This window comes from Sphaerodactylus townsendi, linkage group LG05, assembly GCF_021028975.2.
Source record: "Sphaerodactylus townsendi isolate TG3544 linkage group LG05, MPM_Stown_v2.3, whole genome shotgun sequence".
NCBI lineage: Eukaryota > Metazoa > Chordata > Lepidosauria > Squamata > Sphaerodactylidae > Sphaerodactylus > Sphaerodactylus townsendi.
The window spans coordinates 98,374,269-98,391,046 of NC_059429.1; the positions used below are offsets into that span (position 1 = coordinate 98,374,269).

At 39.8% G+C, this 16,778-nt stretch overlaps 1 protein-coding gene across 3 annotated transcripts in view; it reads left to right on the forward strand.

Moving 5' to 3' along the window:
* The window catches only part of CEPT1 (choline/ethanolamine phosphotransferase 1), a 30,596-nt gene that overhangs the window by 8,346 nt on the left and 5,472 nt on the right, over positions 1 to 16,778 (forward strand). For 2 of the 3 annotated variants that reach the window (XM_048497016.1, XM_048497015.1), the window contains exons 3-5: positions 1,289 to 1,436; positions 4,468 to 4,609; positions 14,199 to 14,283. In XM_048497016.1, coding sequence (XP_048352973.1) covers positions 1,289 to 1,436; positions 4,468 to 4,609; positions 14,199 to 14,283 — 375 coding nt within the window. Of the gene's footprint in view, positions 1 to 1,288; positions 1,437 to 4,467; positions 4,610 to 6,905; positions 6,991 to 14,198; positions 14,284 to 16,778 lie in introns of all 3 variants that reach the window. The other variant, XM_048497014.1, reaches the window with a different exon arrangement.

Below are 16,778 nucleotides of genomic sequence, written 5' to 3' on the forward strand. Positions count from 1 at the left end.
CCTTTTCAATGCACATTGTTATGTGGTGGTGTCTTGTTTTTTTAGTATAAGGTAACCCTTTCCATTCCACAACAGAACTGTCCAGAGTGCGAATCTCGCTGTCCATGAGGCTGGTTGACACGCACAGTCCTGGCTTGGGTAAGGCAGAACTGGGGCAAGGAGGCTATCCCAGTCAGGCAGCAGAGGCAGGGTGGTGAGGCGCTCAGATCGAGGCCAGCTCCCTAGGTTCTTAAAGGGCCATGTGCAAAAGAAGCGGAGCCAGTAGAGTTGGTTCGCCCCCACCCTGTGGATTTTCTTAGAAGAAAAAGGCAAACTCCAGCTCGCTTTTAGTAAAAGAGAGCTGTGGCGAATATGGGTGAGGAAGTGGGTAAGTGGTGGTTGGATGTGAGGGAGGGTAGAGTGATGTGTGTGGGGATGAGCTGGATGTGTATGAAAGTATGTGTGTTATGTGGTAGCAGTGGGTGAGGCACAGAGAGTGAAAGTTACCTGCATGTGGGGGGGGACCCCACCTGGTGTCTCACACGGCAAAGTGTGTGTGTGTGTTTCACTTCCTGTCGTATTACCTAACAGTGTTACCTATTTACTGTTTTCAATGCTCATCTCTGCCCATCTGGACAAACATTCTAAGCCCTTAGGCCACAGACAGACAGGCTGCACGAACATTCTAAGGGTGACAGTTAAACACATCCAGCTTCACGGCCTGGTGCGCCAGGAAAAAGATGTTTTACCTGGCTCAGGTATGGACTTTCGGCGATTTGAAGGTCTGATTACCTGCCCGCAACAGGGAGGAACGTCATGTGAAAATTTGGGGGCGATCCGTCCAGCCATTTTGACGTTAGGGAGTGACTAACAAAGTCACTGTTCCTATCTAGGTTATGGTGAGCCACCGGCAGAAAGTGAGTGAGTACTTTAATGCTTCACAGAGGACTCAAGAAACAAACCATGCCCATTCTGAAAGCTGTAAAATTTACTTCCTTGTTAGCAGAGAGAGGAAAAATCAGCAGATTTAACATACCAAAGTTGTTAAAATTAATTTATAGAAAACATTTAGTCTCATTTTCCATAGGCAGCATTAAGGTACAATTATTATTTATCAGACAGTTTACTAAATTAGCAGGCTGTTGCCACTTTTTTCGTGAAATATGTTTTGATTTAATTTGCTTTATTCATTTAATGCACCACTGTATCATACAAGTGTCAGTATTTGTATTCAACTACAGAAAATTAAGGAGGGTTTTTTCACATGTGAGAAATATGGCTAATTTACATTTCATTGCTGTTCTCTCAGGCACCTGCTTGGGCGTATATTGCATGTGCTTGTGGTCTTTTCATATACCAGTCCTTGGATGCCATAGATGGAAAACAGGCAAGAAGAACAAATACTAGTAGCCCTTTGGGAGAACTTTTTGACCATGGCTGTGACTCACTGTCTACAGGTATTTACTACTAAAATATACTTGTTGATTGAATGATTTATACTCTGGAGTATATGTAGAGTACAAAACTGGAAAAAAAATCCTTGGATGTTTTTGCAAAATGAAAATAATGCACTGTGATTATATTGGAGTCCCAGCATAAGTTTTCATGATTTGCAAAAGCTTACGGTAGAATAGATTTTGTTAGTCTGTAAGGTACAATTACACTCCTGTTTAGTTTTGCTATTGCAGATTAACATAGCTATCCTTCTGGAATTGTGATGTTATTGTTGCCACATTTTGGAGATTTTGATTGTATGTTTAACACAGTATATAAATTTGGTTAGTAACTTCATATTCATTAATGTACAGTGCAGTCTTAAACACAAGTCTAAACCTATCAAAAGAATTGGTCTTAGACATGAGTAACTCTGTCAAGGTTTTTATTGTTAAATCCTAGTTAACAAAATTGTATTACCACTCAAAATATTTTAAATATATATATTTTATATTTAAATAAGCAATCCTCCCTGAACTGAAGCAGGAGTTTGTTTTTTGGGGGGGGGAGCAGGGGCGGGGGTTGGATTTGTTTTCACTTTCATTGTTGAAAAACACAGCTCAATCTGCTGGGAGAAATAACTGTTTAGATGCGGTACAGGGCTATACCTGTGCATTTGCACTCTCTGCCAGGGTAAGGGGGGGCCCACCAGTGGAGAGTGCAAGGTGTCCAGGTTCCCCACATCTTTTCCGCTGGCCCCCTTCCGCTGGCCCCTTTCGCTGGCCCTTCCGCCGGCCTCTACATCTGGGCCTATAACATCTATCTAGACCTACCGTTCTCCCTGGGGGTGGAAGAATTTAATATTAGGCACCGGGCGCCACCTACACCTATGCCTATATTTATTTTACATTTAAATGCTAATGTTTAGCTAGTTTTCGCTGCTTTTATAAGTTTTAGCCTATTTATGATGTTTTAAAATTGTATTTATTATCTGCTGTACACCGCCCAGAGCCCCTCGGGGATGGGGCGGTCTAGAAGCCCAAAGTATAAATAAATAAATAAATAAACTGTGGCAAAACCCAGAAGGGGATACCACTGCGGAGTTATGCTGGTGTCTGAACAGACACTGGTGCAAGGGAGCAGGTGGGCTGGTGCATTCCCGGGGGGGCTTTCAGACATCTGGGTTTTTTTCCTGCTGCCTTCCAGCACTGCCTGAAAGCCCCGTGTAGACTGCATGGCAGTCCCTGGCCCCTGGGGGCTAATGGATTGGGCTGCCCATTTCAGTGTGCTTTCAACTGCCTCTTTGAAGTTTTGCGTGTTTCTTATGCATGTCCTAAAGGTTATAATTAAGTGTGTAAAAGCTCCCAAATGCTGGCTTTAAAGTTCTGTGTACTCTCTGACCTAGGTGATAGACAGTGGATCAAGGAAGTTCCCAAATCTTGGAAGCAAAAGAGTTGTACAATCCCTAATTTCTTCCTTCAAGGCAACTGGGCTAAAGCTTACCCATCTAAATTCTTTTAATATAAATTTTGTATCTGATTGTGTTAACTTTGCTGCACTTCAGTAATACTTAGAAAAAAACACTAAAATGACCTTCCAGTTGCGCAGACAGCAAACTCTCATAAGTGCATTTACAATAAAGTGCTGTAATTTGGATTCTCTCTGCTTGAACCAGCCAACCCCATTAGAGTGTGTTGTGATTAGGCTACACCATGCCTGGGTAGGCTTTGCATAATAGAACAAAAAGTTTATTGACATGAGCCTGTAGCTTTTAAAAAGAGTCCATGGCTAAGTGCACTCCCATTGAGCAGTGCCTCACTGTTTCAGGACTGCCTTCTTAAAATCCATGCATGGTGTGTGCATTCAAAATACTTACTCTTACCAGAGTTTTTCGTAATAAAACTGTTTAGACAAGAATCTATTCGTAGTCAGCTTCAGCTCTGTTGATTCATGTTAAAATTTTATTTTCAAACAAAAAATATTGAAATTTATAGCATTACAATACTTACAAATAATATTTCCACATATAAGTCTTTCATTGATTTCTGTGAAACTCAGCTATGGAAACCGTTTTCTAAAGTTTGTTGACTTCTGTAGAAAGTAGTTGGAACTGGGATACAGGGAAATAAAACAAGTTTCCCCCCTTGTTTCCCTTTTCCCTTGGTATATTTGTGGAATGAACAAGCTATTGAAGCTTGTTAAGGATTAGTTTTAAGGAGAGGATCCGATGGGAGAAATCACTGTTTAGATGTGGTGCAGGGTTTGTTGCTCTGTAGAAATAATCACCTGTTGATAGCCTGTTGCAAACCTGTGTCGAAAGATATGATCCGGTTGCCCATTAGTTTTTACTATTGGTGTAATCATGATTACTATGAGTAATACTATTATTGTTGATATAAATATTTTAGGGTTTTAAAAACATATATACATTTTATGTTCAGTTTTTAAATGGTATAATTCTGAGACATAAGCCAAATTAATGTAAACTCTGATGAAATTGTGTGCTTCCAGGTGTACGTTTTACTTATCTCTTAGAAAGTTCAAATTTTGACATACCAGTGCTATGCTTTAACAAATCCACCAAGTCATAAATAAAAGCATCTGTTTCATATCACAGTATATTGAATCAGAGGCATAGCAAGGGGGGAAAGCGCCCAGTGCACTGGTGCATCCTCTGCCCCCGTCCCGCCCCGGAACGCCCTCAACACACACCCCCCCCCCGGGGCGTGCGCCCAGTGCATCACACACACCCCGTCCCCTTGGAGCTACACCTCTGTATTGAATACCATATTGACACACACATTTCGTGTTGATGTGTTTGGGGCTGTGTAGGGATGGGTGGAGGAAGGGGGAAGTGCGGATGATGTATGAATCTGAAATTGTATGAGTATGATGTATGAGTCTGAAATTGTGTTCATCGAGGAATGCTCATGTAAATTTCGTTGTGCGTGCACAATGACAATAAAAATGCTTATGCTTATGCTTATTTATTTCTCCTGGCTTTGATTCCAGAAACTGTAGCTTTTGCTCATTGTAACTGATTTTTCCCTGCAGTTTTTGTGGTCTTGGGAACGTGTATTGCTGTGCAGCTGGGGACAAATCCTGACTGGATGTTCTTTTGCTGTTTTGCTGGGACATTTATGTTTTACTGTGCACATTGGCAGACGTATGTCTCTGGAACATTGCGCTTTGGAATGTAAGTAAACAAGCTAAGAACTAAGTTGAATATTATCATACGTATTTCTAAGTCAAGTCAGTTAGTGTGCATTTATTGTTTTGTCACCTTTTTTAATTTGAGATTTTTCTACAAACTTGAGGGTATTGCCAGATTTGTAGAAGCATCCCCCTTTCTGTCGTTGGCCTCTCTGTGTAGATTTCTGATCTATACTCTGGGGCCAGGTTCAGAGTTAGATATATATGTGAACTCAGTTGGACTTACTTCTAGGTAAGTGCACATCAGCTTGCTTCATCTTTCATCTCCAATCTTTCTACTTCCTAGAGTTTACCTAGTTTGGCTTAAGATAAATGTTGTCCTTGTTCTGTGCAGTGGTCTTTGGCCCACATATCTGCACCTCAAGTGTACTTACTGAGCTTCAGGCCAGGGACAGGGTGAACACTTGATTATTTAATGTCTGTCCTGAAATCTGAGCTAGTGTAATATGATGTGATCTCACAGTCTTCTGATGCTTAGAACTTTCCAGAGCAGTAATGCTAGTTGGCTCTGTGCAGAGTGATTTTTTTAAAGGACAGACTATTAATTGTGAAGTTGAAAATAGCTGGTTTTGAATCGAGAGGCAATAGTATATGGTTCAAAACAAAGTTTTTTAAAAGCAAAGTAAGACTTACTGGAGCAGTATGTGAAGATTACATGCCTGAAAATAATCTGGGTTATAAATGAGTTCAAAACGGAAGAGTGAAAGATGTTCACACACTATATTGGAAGAGCTGCTAGAGTTTGGAAGCACCAAAAGTCAGGAATGTGATTATGGCCTGGTGCTATTTTGTGTTAAACTTGATCTGAATTTTAGATACAAAAACTTTGCAAGGTTAGCTTATGGTTTGTCCTACAAATTGGTAAAATAGAGCACAGTAAGATTTTCTGTTGATAAAACTTCCTTCTTATTGTTTCTCTTGTCAGAGATAATTCTTAAGTTATACACATGTTCAAGCCATCTAGTTGCAAATCTGTGGTCTTGGCTAATGATCAGGCACCAAAATAATACGATTAAAATATTGCAGATAAAAGTATTGGGTTGGAGCCTATGAACCATGAACAGAATGTGTTAATGGAAAACGTCTCTCCCCTTTCTTCCTTCTAAAAAGATGCCGCTGTGAGTCAGGGAATAGCATGTAGGCCCCTTCCACACATGCAGAATAATGCACGTTCAATCCACTTTTGTTTGCAAGGGAATTTTGCTATACCACACAGCTGCAAAGTGCATTGAAAGTGCATTATTCTGCATGTGCGGAAGAGGCCATAGAGCTGCAGCTTGACAGGAAGTTAGCAGAAATTAGAAGTACCTTCTCTTGCATGAGCTTTACTGGTGTCGAGTGAATCCCGCTTTTGCTGCAGCCTCTGTGCCACATCCTGCTCTGTTCTCAAGAGTCCTCTGACCCTCTCAAACTGCTTTGGGAGCAGTGGGGGTTACAGAGGGGAGGGTGGGAGATCCGTTTCATGAACTCATTCTGTTTGTGAGTCACAAGGTCCAACTCATAAAATTCAAAGAGCACTGCAGAGCCTAAAGTATATCCTGGTCATTGGTTTCATGTAATTGCATGGATCAGACTTTACTATGCTATAAGTTCCTTACAGTTTATGCAATCATAAAGGAGCATTCTTCTTGTTGTATACCATACTTTACATAGAATTCAAAATCATTTACCATGTCACTCATTTAACATAACTTAATGTAATTAAGGTTTGCATGTGTTGATGTGTGTTAGCAGTATGTATGCAGTGTGGGATTCAACAGGTTCGCACCTCTTCGGCAGAACCAGGTGTTAAAAAGGTGCTTGTAAACAACCAGTTATTAAATTAGTTGAATCCCACCATCGGAACTGGTTGTTAAATTATTTGAATCCCACCACTGGGTGTATGTAAATTATTTCAGAACCGGGGCTGAACCTGATGGATAGTATTTGCTTTATATGAAATTGTTGTTGTTGAAAATGTAAACTTTTCCTTTGGATTTGTGTGAAGTTTAGTTTATTATTGTTTTTGGAATATGTTCAAACTCCTTTTCAGGAGTGCAGTCCAGGACCATTGAACACACTGCAACGTTTGCCACTGACTTCAGTTGAATGTGGATTGTATTCATTACCACTTTTCAGTCCACCTAACAGCATCTGTACTAACCGTTTGCGACATTTAAAAGTGCTTTGGGTTTGATTTCAAGTTTGTATTATTATCAGTGAAAATCTGTTCCATGGAACTGTTAGGTTAATGATCTCTGAGTACAATGTTTTTAAATGTTTCTTTCCCTCATGCATAGATTTGATGTTACAGAGTCTGAACTCTGTATTGTAATAACGCACCTTCTCACAGGGACTCTGGGACCTGAGTTCTGGAATGACACGGTAACTGAAACAAGGCAATGTTACGCTCAGTGAATAATGGCGTGAATTCTGTTGAGACAGCACCTTTTGTCATGCACAACTGGAAAAATGACAATTGTTCTTTGACGTTTGTTTCAGTAGAAGGCAACAAATAATGCCTACATGGGAAATAAAAATTCATTTTGATTGTGAAGCTGTCCCCACATATTTGCTCTAAAACATAAATACCTTTGTTTTGAAACGATGGTGTTGTTTTTCCCCCCCTATTGACTATTGTAAAACGGGCAGAACTGACTTCACCTCTTTGGAGAGAAGAATGCCAGAGTATGGAAGCATCTCTGTACACAAGGTCTGGATTACTTTTGTTGGAACTACCTTTGGAATATTTCCTTCCTCTTTAACTAGAAACCTTTCCACCAGGAAAAAGAATTGTTTAGCTAGCTAGTTGTGAGATGTTAATGTTAGAAAAATATTCTTAGTGATCTCCTAGAGTTCCTTGCCCTCAAACTTAGGAAAGATCTTATAGGGCTCTTTCCTAAGATTCTGTTAGTCATGTAGATTTCTAATAAAGTCAAAGTTTCACCATTCAATTCCTTATGTAAATATTAGGAAAATTAAGTGCTAATGTGGGTTTTTTCATCTTTCTGTTGCTGAATCAATCTGGGTTAGATATTTCCTTAAAATGCTTGCAAATTGTGTTTTATTTAAATATCATTTTATTACAGTTTAATCAGCTTGGTCTTCTGATTTTTTTCCAAGATCTTGCATAACTACTGTCCTCTCTTTGAATCCCTCTCTATTGATATTACATATGAAGGTGGAGGAAATAATATAGAGGATTTCCCAATCAAGTCTGAGTATATAGGAGTTGCTTTAGGAGTTGCTGGCCATAGGAATCAAGAAATGCTTCATATTTTACATGGCAGTCACATTTATTACAGGAATACCAATGTACCCACAGCAGACAGATGAAGTATGAATGACAAGGTGCTGTGTACAATCAGTGCTCTTAGTGATCAGTGGTCTTAGACACATGTTCTTAAATGTTTAAGAGACCAGTCTAGATGGGGGGAGATGAATACCCTTTGGGAGCAGCAGAGGGCCGCACCCACTTGTTTGCCCCCTTTGCTGGCATAAGGGACACCCATGCTGGTGAGAGAACAAATGCATTGGCATCTGGCTGCCTCACAGTTCCACAGTGGGTAAAACGGGGAGTGGGCGCTGCTGTACAACTACATTGGTGTTGGAGTGGCATTTGTGCGGCATAAGCCTGTTTGGGCTGTAGGGTGATTTGGGCAGCAGGAGGGTTTTCAAATTACCTTCCTTTCCACTGCCTTTGCCCCAACTGCCACAGAGTTTCCCCCTAATCTGGATTGCACTCTAAGGATGTATAAATATTGGTCAGACTATTTGTTTGCTGTGGACAACACTGATTGCAGACCTGGTTGACATGTGGAGTACCAAGTAAAATGTTTAAAACAGTCTATTATAATGAGCAAGTCTAATTCAGAGAGTTAATGATGATAAGCCATAATGCGATGTTTATGATGTGTTGTTGACTGTTCTGAGTGATTCACATACAATCTCTGTAACAATATAAGATATGTGGGCATTGCAAATAGTTTAGGTGTCCTGATTTATCTCCCTCCTCTCCTGGGTCTTATGGCTGTTTCCATTCAGAGGCTCTGATATATGGCATAGTTTGGAAGAGTTCTCTGTTCTTAAAGGTGCAGCAGTACTAGCTAATTGAGATTCCACGGGAATATCTTTATTATCAACACTAGATACTGAGGACACACAGCTAGGAAGGTTCTCTTGCATTAGTGAAGCAAAATGATTGGTGGTCGGTATCTGGAAATTGACTGCTTTGGGTCCTGTTGCGCTGGCTATGAAGTAATCTTCAATTTTTGACTTTCCTCGCAGGGGGTGGGCTATGTTCTTCTATATCTCTTTGCCGTTTCCCAAAAGCCATAAATATAGTCAAAGCAAGCAAATAGATAAGGACAATTTTAAACAAATAGAGGATTGGAGGTTTGAATTAGTCAGGTGTAACCTCATTCTGCGTAATTAACAGTCACAAAGTCCTAAAACACAGATAACCACTGGCAGCAAGTGCCTTGCTGTTAAAAACAAATTATGCCAGTTTGTTGTTTAAAAAAAGCACAATAATAAAGGGGATATAGGAAAAAGAAACCCCCCTCCCCCAATATTTATGGAACTGCTCGTCTAATATCCCTTGCTGCCATCACCTCCTCCCCACCCGGTGGACTTGATATGTGGGTATTTCTGTTGGGTGGGCGGGGGACTAAGACTGAAAAAGGGTGGGGGTTACCAAAAGCAGGGGTCCCCAAAGTGGTGGCTGTGGGTGCCATGGTGTCCACCAAAACCTTTTATGGAACCTACCATGTTTTTTCACATAGTAGATCCCAAGAGAGACTACTGGAGATTTGATTGGCTGTACAGATTTTTTTAAATGTTGCTTTTGCAGCAGCTGCCACAACAGCTGCCACACAATCAAGATAGATAAGATAAAGCATAGGATAAGCATTTATTTTACCTCCAGAGAAACTGTTAGGGGATGATAATGGTTGATCACAAAATAATTTATTTTTTCTGACTATATAGAAAACAACAGCAAAAAATTAAAACTCATCAAATTTTAAAGGCTTTTAATCTCTTCAGACATCCAGTACTTCTACTTAATGCTGAAATGGGTAATTAATCAAGTTGTTGTTAGTAGTAGGAACCCAATATAGTGTGCCTAATGTCAAATTAAATGCAGCTATGTTTTAAATAAAAAGTATTACACAGGAAATATCACACTTCCTGTTTAATCAAGTAATTGTTTTTTTTTTAACTTTAAAATTAATTTTGAAACCATGAACCAATGGTATGCCACAGACAGTTAACAATGGCATCACTTTTCAGTAGGAATCCAGAGGTGGAAAATCTCTCTTAACCATTGTTTTGGTGAGGGAGGCAAGCAGTTATTTTAATGCCGGGAGTAAAATGAAATATTGCATGGGCTCCAGCTTCACCGTATTCCAGGGACAGTCTCTGATTTTTGTTATTTGGGCCTCCTAAATCACTGCTCCTATTTTTGCTTTTTTTAGTGCTTTTTAATGGTTGTGTTAGTATGAATTGCTGAAGCTGTCATTCTTCAGTGTTTGCTTCCCTCCACAGGATCTCTATAAAACTACATTTCTGAGTGGGTATTGAGGGATGCACCTTTTCTCTAGTGCACATGTAGAAAAAAGCACGTGCATGAATGATCTGCCACCCAACAGAGCACAGACTGCCATTTTTTACATAGCAAAACCTGAAATTTTGAATTGTGATACCATATTTGGAGACAGTTTATGTGTTTCTAATGTATCATTAACCAAAAGAGCCTGCCATTTTGACATTTAAATTACTGGAAGGCAGGCTATTGCAGAATAAATGAATAAAACCTAGAGAAGGCAGAGTGCAGTATTAAGCAGTGTATAATTTGAAGGCAAAAGGTTAAGACCTTTAATGTTGCCGTGACAATAGGAGTGTTATCAACATGTCCCTATTTTTATATCTGAAATATTGTAAGATAGAATATAGTCAAGTGTGACATAGGAGAGGTCACTCTCCCCCATCCCCAAGTTCCATTAAGATACAGATAAAAATGGCAATAATACCTCTGTGTTTCTCAGAGTCTGATCTTAAACCTTAGCGTATATTTTAAATACTTCAATTTAAAAAGCCCAGATGTCATAGTGTCTCTTTATTGTCATCATGATAATACATCATATTCTCTTGCAAACCTGCCTTGTTCTTACTCAGTTATCATTCTTGTGTTCTACTACCTTAATTTTTCTATTACCTTAATTTCTACTACCTTAATTTTTGTTTCACTAATGGTGTGATTTATGCAAGATTTCTTAATCTCTTCTCTGCTCTCGGGTGTACATATTTTTCTGTCATGATAAATTAGGATAGCCAATCTCTGAATGGGTGCTGAAGTTCTTGTGCTATTACAACTAATCTCCAGATGACAGATCAGTTCACCTAGAAAAAATGGCTGCTTTGGAAGGTGGACTTTATGCCCCATTGTACCCCATAGAAGTCCCTCCCTTCCCCAAATCCCGCCCTCCTCAGTCTCCATCCTCAAAATCTCCACGTGTTTCCCAGCCCAGAGCAGGCAACCCATCATTGTTAAGTAAATATGATATAGCATCACAAACAACTGTTTTCGAGTTTCTGATGAAGGGAGCTTTGCTTTTCACAAGTTTATCCTGGAGTCCTCAGAGTGGTGCCCATGAGTGCCATGGTGCCCACCAACACCTTCACTCGCACCCAACAAATGTTTTGAGAAAATGGGCAGATTTGAGTGAGGTTTTTTTCCTGCAGCGCTTCTGTTTGGCTGTGTAGATTAAAAAAAAATACTTTGGCAGTAGTTGCCCCATGCAGTGAAGCTGTATGTATACAAGAAAATATTTCTAAATTATATGTTCTGTTTTAAAGGCATCCTGCTAAACCGAGCTTCTGCTTGAAATATTGAAGAGTTACTGTTAGTGTTATGCTTACCGCCCACTCCCTGACACTTTCTGGTTGGCTCTGCCTCTTGTGGTAGCTATTTTGTCATTAGAGCATGCCTCCTCTTCCAGTCATTTCATGGTTTTGCCCACCACCTTAGACCCACCACCTTATGTCAAAAACGCCAACATACTTAAAAAGATTGGGGACCCCGACTTGTACCAAAAATCTTGTTTGTCTTTATGATGCTGCTGGATTGGAATCTTGCAGTCATTTTAAACTCTCCATCACAGTGTTAGTCTTGTAACAGTGTTACAAGAAGAAGTGAAAGATGAAAACCGCAGTTAAACGTTTGAACTGGAAGTATGTGCAAATTGGTTTCTTCCATGATTGGTTTATGGATCAAGGCAAATGTCTTCAGGTTGTTTTGGAGACTTGGGTCTTTATAGAAAGAACAAGATCATATGATTGCAAGCAGAAATAAAAGAATGTAGACTGGGGGTGGGGGAGGCCCTCAGCCTTGCTGAGCCTGTGTGGGCATAATTGAAATTTTGAGAAAAATGGTGAGGGTTAAGGGAAAGGGCATTTGGGGGGAGAAGCACTGGACTCCAGAAAACACATTGATGGACACCATTGTGCCCACAGGTGTCATCTTGGGGATCACTGGCAAATCACTGTGCCCACAGGTGTCATCTTGTTACTCCTAAAGAGCATAAAAAGAGATATACTAATTCTTCCTATAAACAAAAATGTAAAGCGGAATTCTTTCCAATAGTTTTGTTTGTCACTTCGAACACCATTTGTGCAACTAGCAAGTCGTTGTTGCTGTCAGTTTTGACAATCCTGGTCAACCTTGGGTTCAGAGAAGGGGATGGTAGTTTGGAATCAGTTCTCGCAGCTCCCCATGTGATTGTGTGTTTGACTAGAGCTCTGTGCCCCACAGCTACTCATGGCCCCCTGTCATATCTACCCGTACAGTACATGTGGTGGTGACACATGTGTCTATTGCATACAGCCATTACATTGTAAAATGTAAAGCTCCAAGTGGTCATGAGATATATACCTAGAAACCTCAGTAATTCAATTTAGTCCAAATTCTCTGCTGCTCAAAAACAATTGTAGCAAAGAGATAGCAAGTGTGGTTGCTGAAGTGTGGTGTGATGTCATCAGTCTCTAAGGCCGCTTCTCAAGACGCGTTTCCATGAGTGACTGGGCGCGCCAAAGCCAAAAGGTGCCCCCAGGTCATTGCCGTTCGCGCAGATAGCGCCAGCTGCTTCAAGCGCAACAGCGAAAGCGTTTACCTGACTCTTCTTCCCTCCCCCCAGGGCGGGCGCTAAGTTTCCCTAAACAACAACCTCTTTTTTTAAAGGGTTGTTGTTAGGGAGGGAGCGTCTTCCCTGGGCGGCGCTGCGCTAACTGCGCTCCGGGAAGACGCTGTAGCCCATCTCCGCTTAATTCACGGTTTGGTTTTCGCCGCCAGTAGCAGTTGAAAGCCCGCCCGACGCTTGCCCCTCCCACCTCCAGGGGTCGGAGGGCAGCCGCATGGGCCGCGACGCTCGGGCAGGCTATCACGAGAGGGATAATCGCGGAAGGGGCGAGGGCGCAGAGGCGGCTCCATGCGGATTTCCTGCCGTCTGTCAGTTCTTCCGCTTCTCCCGCTCGCATGCTTGTAGATGCTTAACGGGTTTATGCTCCCCACGCCGCCCGCACTCTTGGCTGCGTGGGGGCGCAAGGAGGCCGTGCGGAAACGGCCTAAGAGACAAAAAGGTTGTGACTTACAGACAGTATTCCTGTTCCTCTCTGGTGCAACTCCCTCTTTGTCTATGTTAAGTGGCTTAGTTTTGTCTCTGGGGGAGAGCAGGCTACAAGTCCAATGAATGAACCATGTTTAATGCTTAATCATAGTTTGCATATTCTCTTTGCACTTTGAGTTCAGATTGATTACAAGGAGAACTAGTTAGCGCTAGTGCAGATGGTGCCAGTAAACCATGGTTAAAGCAAATGGGGCAAGGGAGGTAGAAATTCATGCCCAAGAAGAGAAGAAATTAATGCCTGTCCCCCCCCCCCCCCCCCGATTTCGTGGCCATACGTGAGAGATTAGTAGCATTGCATCTAAACTTCAGGCCTTATGTCAACTACATTGCAAAGTCAGAGGGCAAAAACTGTGGTGAGGGATTCTGCAGAGTTAACTCAAAATTCTTTTTGTTGGTGGGCAAGGTTAATGTTTATGTTTCTGCAGCTATTTATGGCCAGTTAAAAGAAGAAGAAAAAAAGTTCCAACTACTGATTTGGCCACAGTTCTAGACAGCCATGGTGTGGAGAGAAGTATTTGCACAGCCAGAAGTGGACGTTTTTACTGCAGACCATCACACAGAGGACTGTGTAAGCCATTTGACTATTTAAAATCAGATTGCCCATGCAGCCAGTATTTCAGTAGAAGCATTTGAAACCCACTAGCTGCATTTGTGCTTGTCTCCTGCCTATTCGGTGGCTGTCTAGAATTGATGCCTTTAACCATAACTCTGTTATTCTCTGCTGTGAAGTTCGACCTAAAGTAAAGCAAGGATATGTCAATAAACATATTTTCTCCTTAATTTTCAATTTTTTCCTCAATTTTAAAATTTTTTTACTTTGTGCATGATAGAAGGGAGCTGCCAAGCTTGCAAAATGATTAAACTTGCTTTAAGTAATTCTGCTTTCTTGGCTTTTTTGTACCTAATCAGAATTGATGTGACTGAAGTGCAAATCTTCATAATAATCATGCATTTACTGGCAATGATCGGAGGACCAACTTTTTGGCACACTATGGTAAATCTGTTCATCTTGTGTATCACATGTAAAATATATATATATATATATATATCTTTAAACTGCCATTTTAAACATTTTGTTATTCAGCTAGAAGAGTACCACATTAATTTTATTGGCAAATCTTACCACTTTCCAGTGGAGTAAATAAAGTATTGTATTGAAGTATATATTTAATACTGACCCTTGGTGCATTCCTAGCAATGTTTAAAGCAGTTTATTCTTTTGCTGTCGTTCAACCAAAAGAACCCCAACTATTCCTTTTGTTTGTAAAGCATTATTTTCTGTGCCAATTTAACAAAATATTCACAACTTGGTGGTACTATATATTTCATCCCAAATCTGCAAAATGTAGCTGCTTCAATTGGAAAGGTCATCAAACCCCGAGCCGTGAGCAATTTAACAGAATGCTGTTCAAATGGTGAAATTAACATTTTATGACATGATTCGGCCAAAAGCACTTACCCAGGATGGTTTGGCAGCCACAGATGCTTGAGCATGGTATACGTGTCTACTAAAACATAACATTTAATGTTATAACACAACAGTTGCGTGTCTTGTATATAAATTACCATTAAAAGCAAAAACTAATTGGCTACATCTTTGTTGTAATGTAATTATTACAAAAATAAATAATTGATAGTTTTCCAGTACTCTTTATAATGTCAAAAGTGTTATTTCAGAAAAAGATATTCCATGGATTTAAAGGAACCAGAAGATTTTTTTGAAGTAGAAAATGCACAAGTATTTCAAGCAGTATTTTTATACCATTTGTTTTGTAGTATGTCCTGACTGGTGTATCTTGATTCAGTAATAAATTGTTTCTTACACTGGAAAAACCTTATGGTTCATCATGTATAAATATTCTACTGGAATTTATGTTAATTAAGAGAATATCTACTCAAACATTCCACTTTTCTCTCTTTCTGGTATTTTCACACTTCAGTATTTGCATAACAGTCATGATCATGCAAATATCTTGTCTGCACATAATGGCAAAAGGGCAGGTATCTGGGGTGGGGTGGGGAGCGAAGAGACATAGGACAGGTCTGGTGTTGTTGCTTCCCCTCCCTTTTGTGAAGCTTTCTAGATGTGCACTTCAGCACAGAAGATGCCAAGTGCACAGTCTCCAAAGAACAATGCAATAGATGAATTTGTGAAATGCTGAAATATGGTAGGGGAGATGCAGCCCTGCTGCTTCTGTTTTAAAAACAAATTGGTAAATGAGCACACACATGTTGAAGTTCCACAGTGCTGTGGGATGTAACCATTGTAGATTAAAATGTTCAAAAGTGGTGTGGGAATAGGAGATGTGTTGATAATACCTTGAGGGCAAACAAATGAACTGTGCATAATCATCAAGATACAACTGTCCATTGACCATTTATTGCATAATAAAAAGAAGGATAATTATGATAAGTTGTGGCATACAGAGGCACATTGCTGCTGTTACCTTTGGAGCCCACTAAATTAATTGTGTGGTGTTTTCCTACTACTCATATGCAAGGATTTTTCAAATGATCATTGTATTAAATTACCAGTAAAAATCAATTCTAGCTACAGGTAGAACTTTTAGTAGGAGTTGGGGGTGAGATTGCATGGAGGTCTTAATATATGAGGGAGTCCACTGATGGATATTATATGTTATATAAATTGGAATAACTTTTTATGTTCTTTTGTCTTAATATAAATAGCATATATCCTCAGTGTTTTCTGCAGCTGATTTCCATTTTTTCCTCTTAAATGTATGTAACTCTTATAATTGAAGCTAAGGTTGAAAAACTTGTTGATAAATTTCTAAACTTTTCAAAATTAAGCTAGAAATCCAAATTTATGGTTCTTCATATCCCTTAATATCCATGTTTGTATTAAAAAAAACTGGTTTCACATTTTGAGTGGATACATTTTAGAACTTTATAGATTCATGTTCTGTGTTTGTCTTGTGTAGTTCATACTATGCGGAGTTTGAAAGTGACAGGCAAATTTTGCAAATAAGTCGTGGTAATTCAAGACTGACAAAAGCAAATACTTCATATAATGCTTTTGACGGAGAGAATTTACTACAAGATATAATGATGGCCACAAGTATAACTAGCTTTAACAATTTTTAAAAAGATAAAATAATGGAAGACTGTTCAAACAGCTGTTACTTATGATAATGTAACTGCCATGTTTCAGAAAACATTACAAAATGCCAGGGATACCAAATAGCGAGGAATGTGTGCACAGTTTTGTTTGTGAACCTCAAGCATGGGAAATGGGACATTTTTTCACCTGGCTCTGCAATCTTGTGTTCTTATTGATTCTTCCATTTGCTTTACTTCATTTATAAGTTTGTGGAATATAACCAAACATCATGGTCTTTGTACTAACTTAATTTCTTCCGTTTGTCTTCCTCTGACCATATTTGGGCTAGATTTTTCATTTGATCAGATCTGCCCTAAAATGTCACATCCAGTTTAACGTTATGGATTTTAAAACAAAGTTTCTCAAAA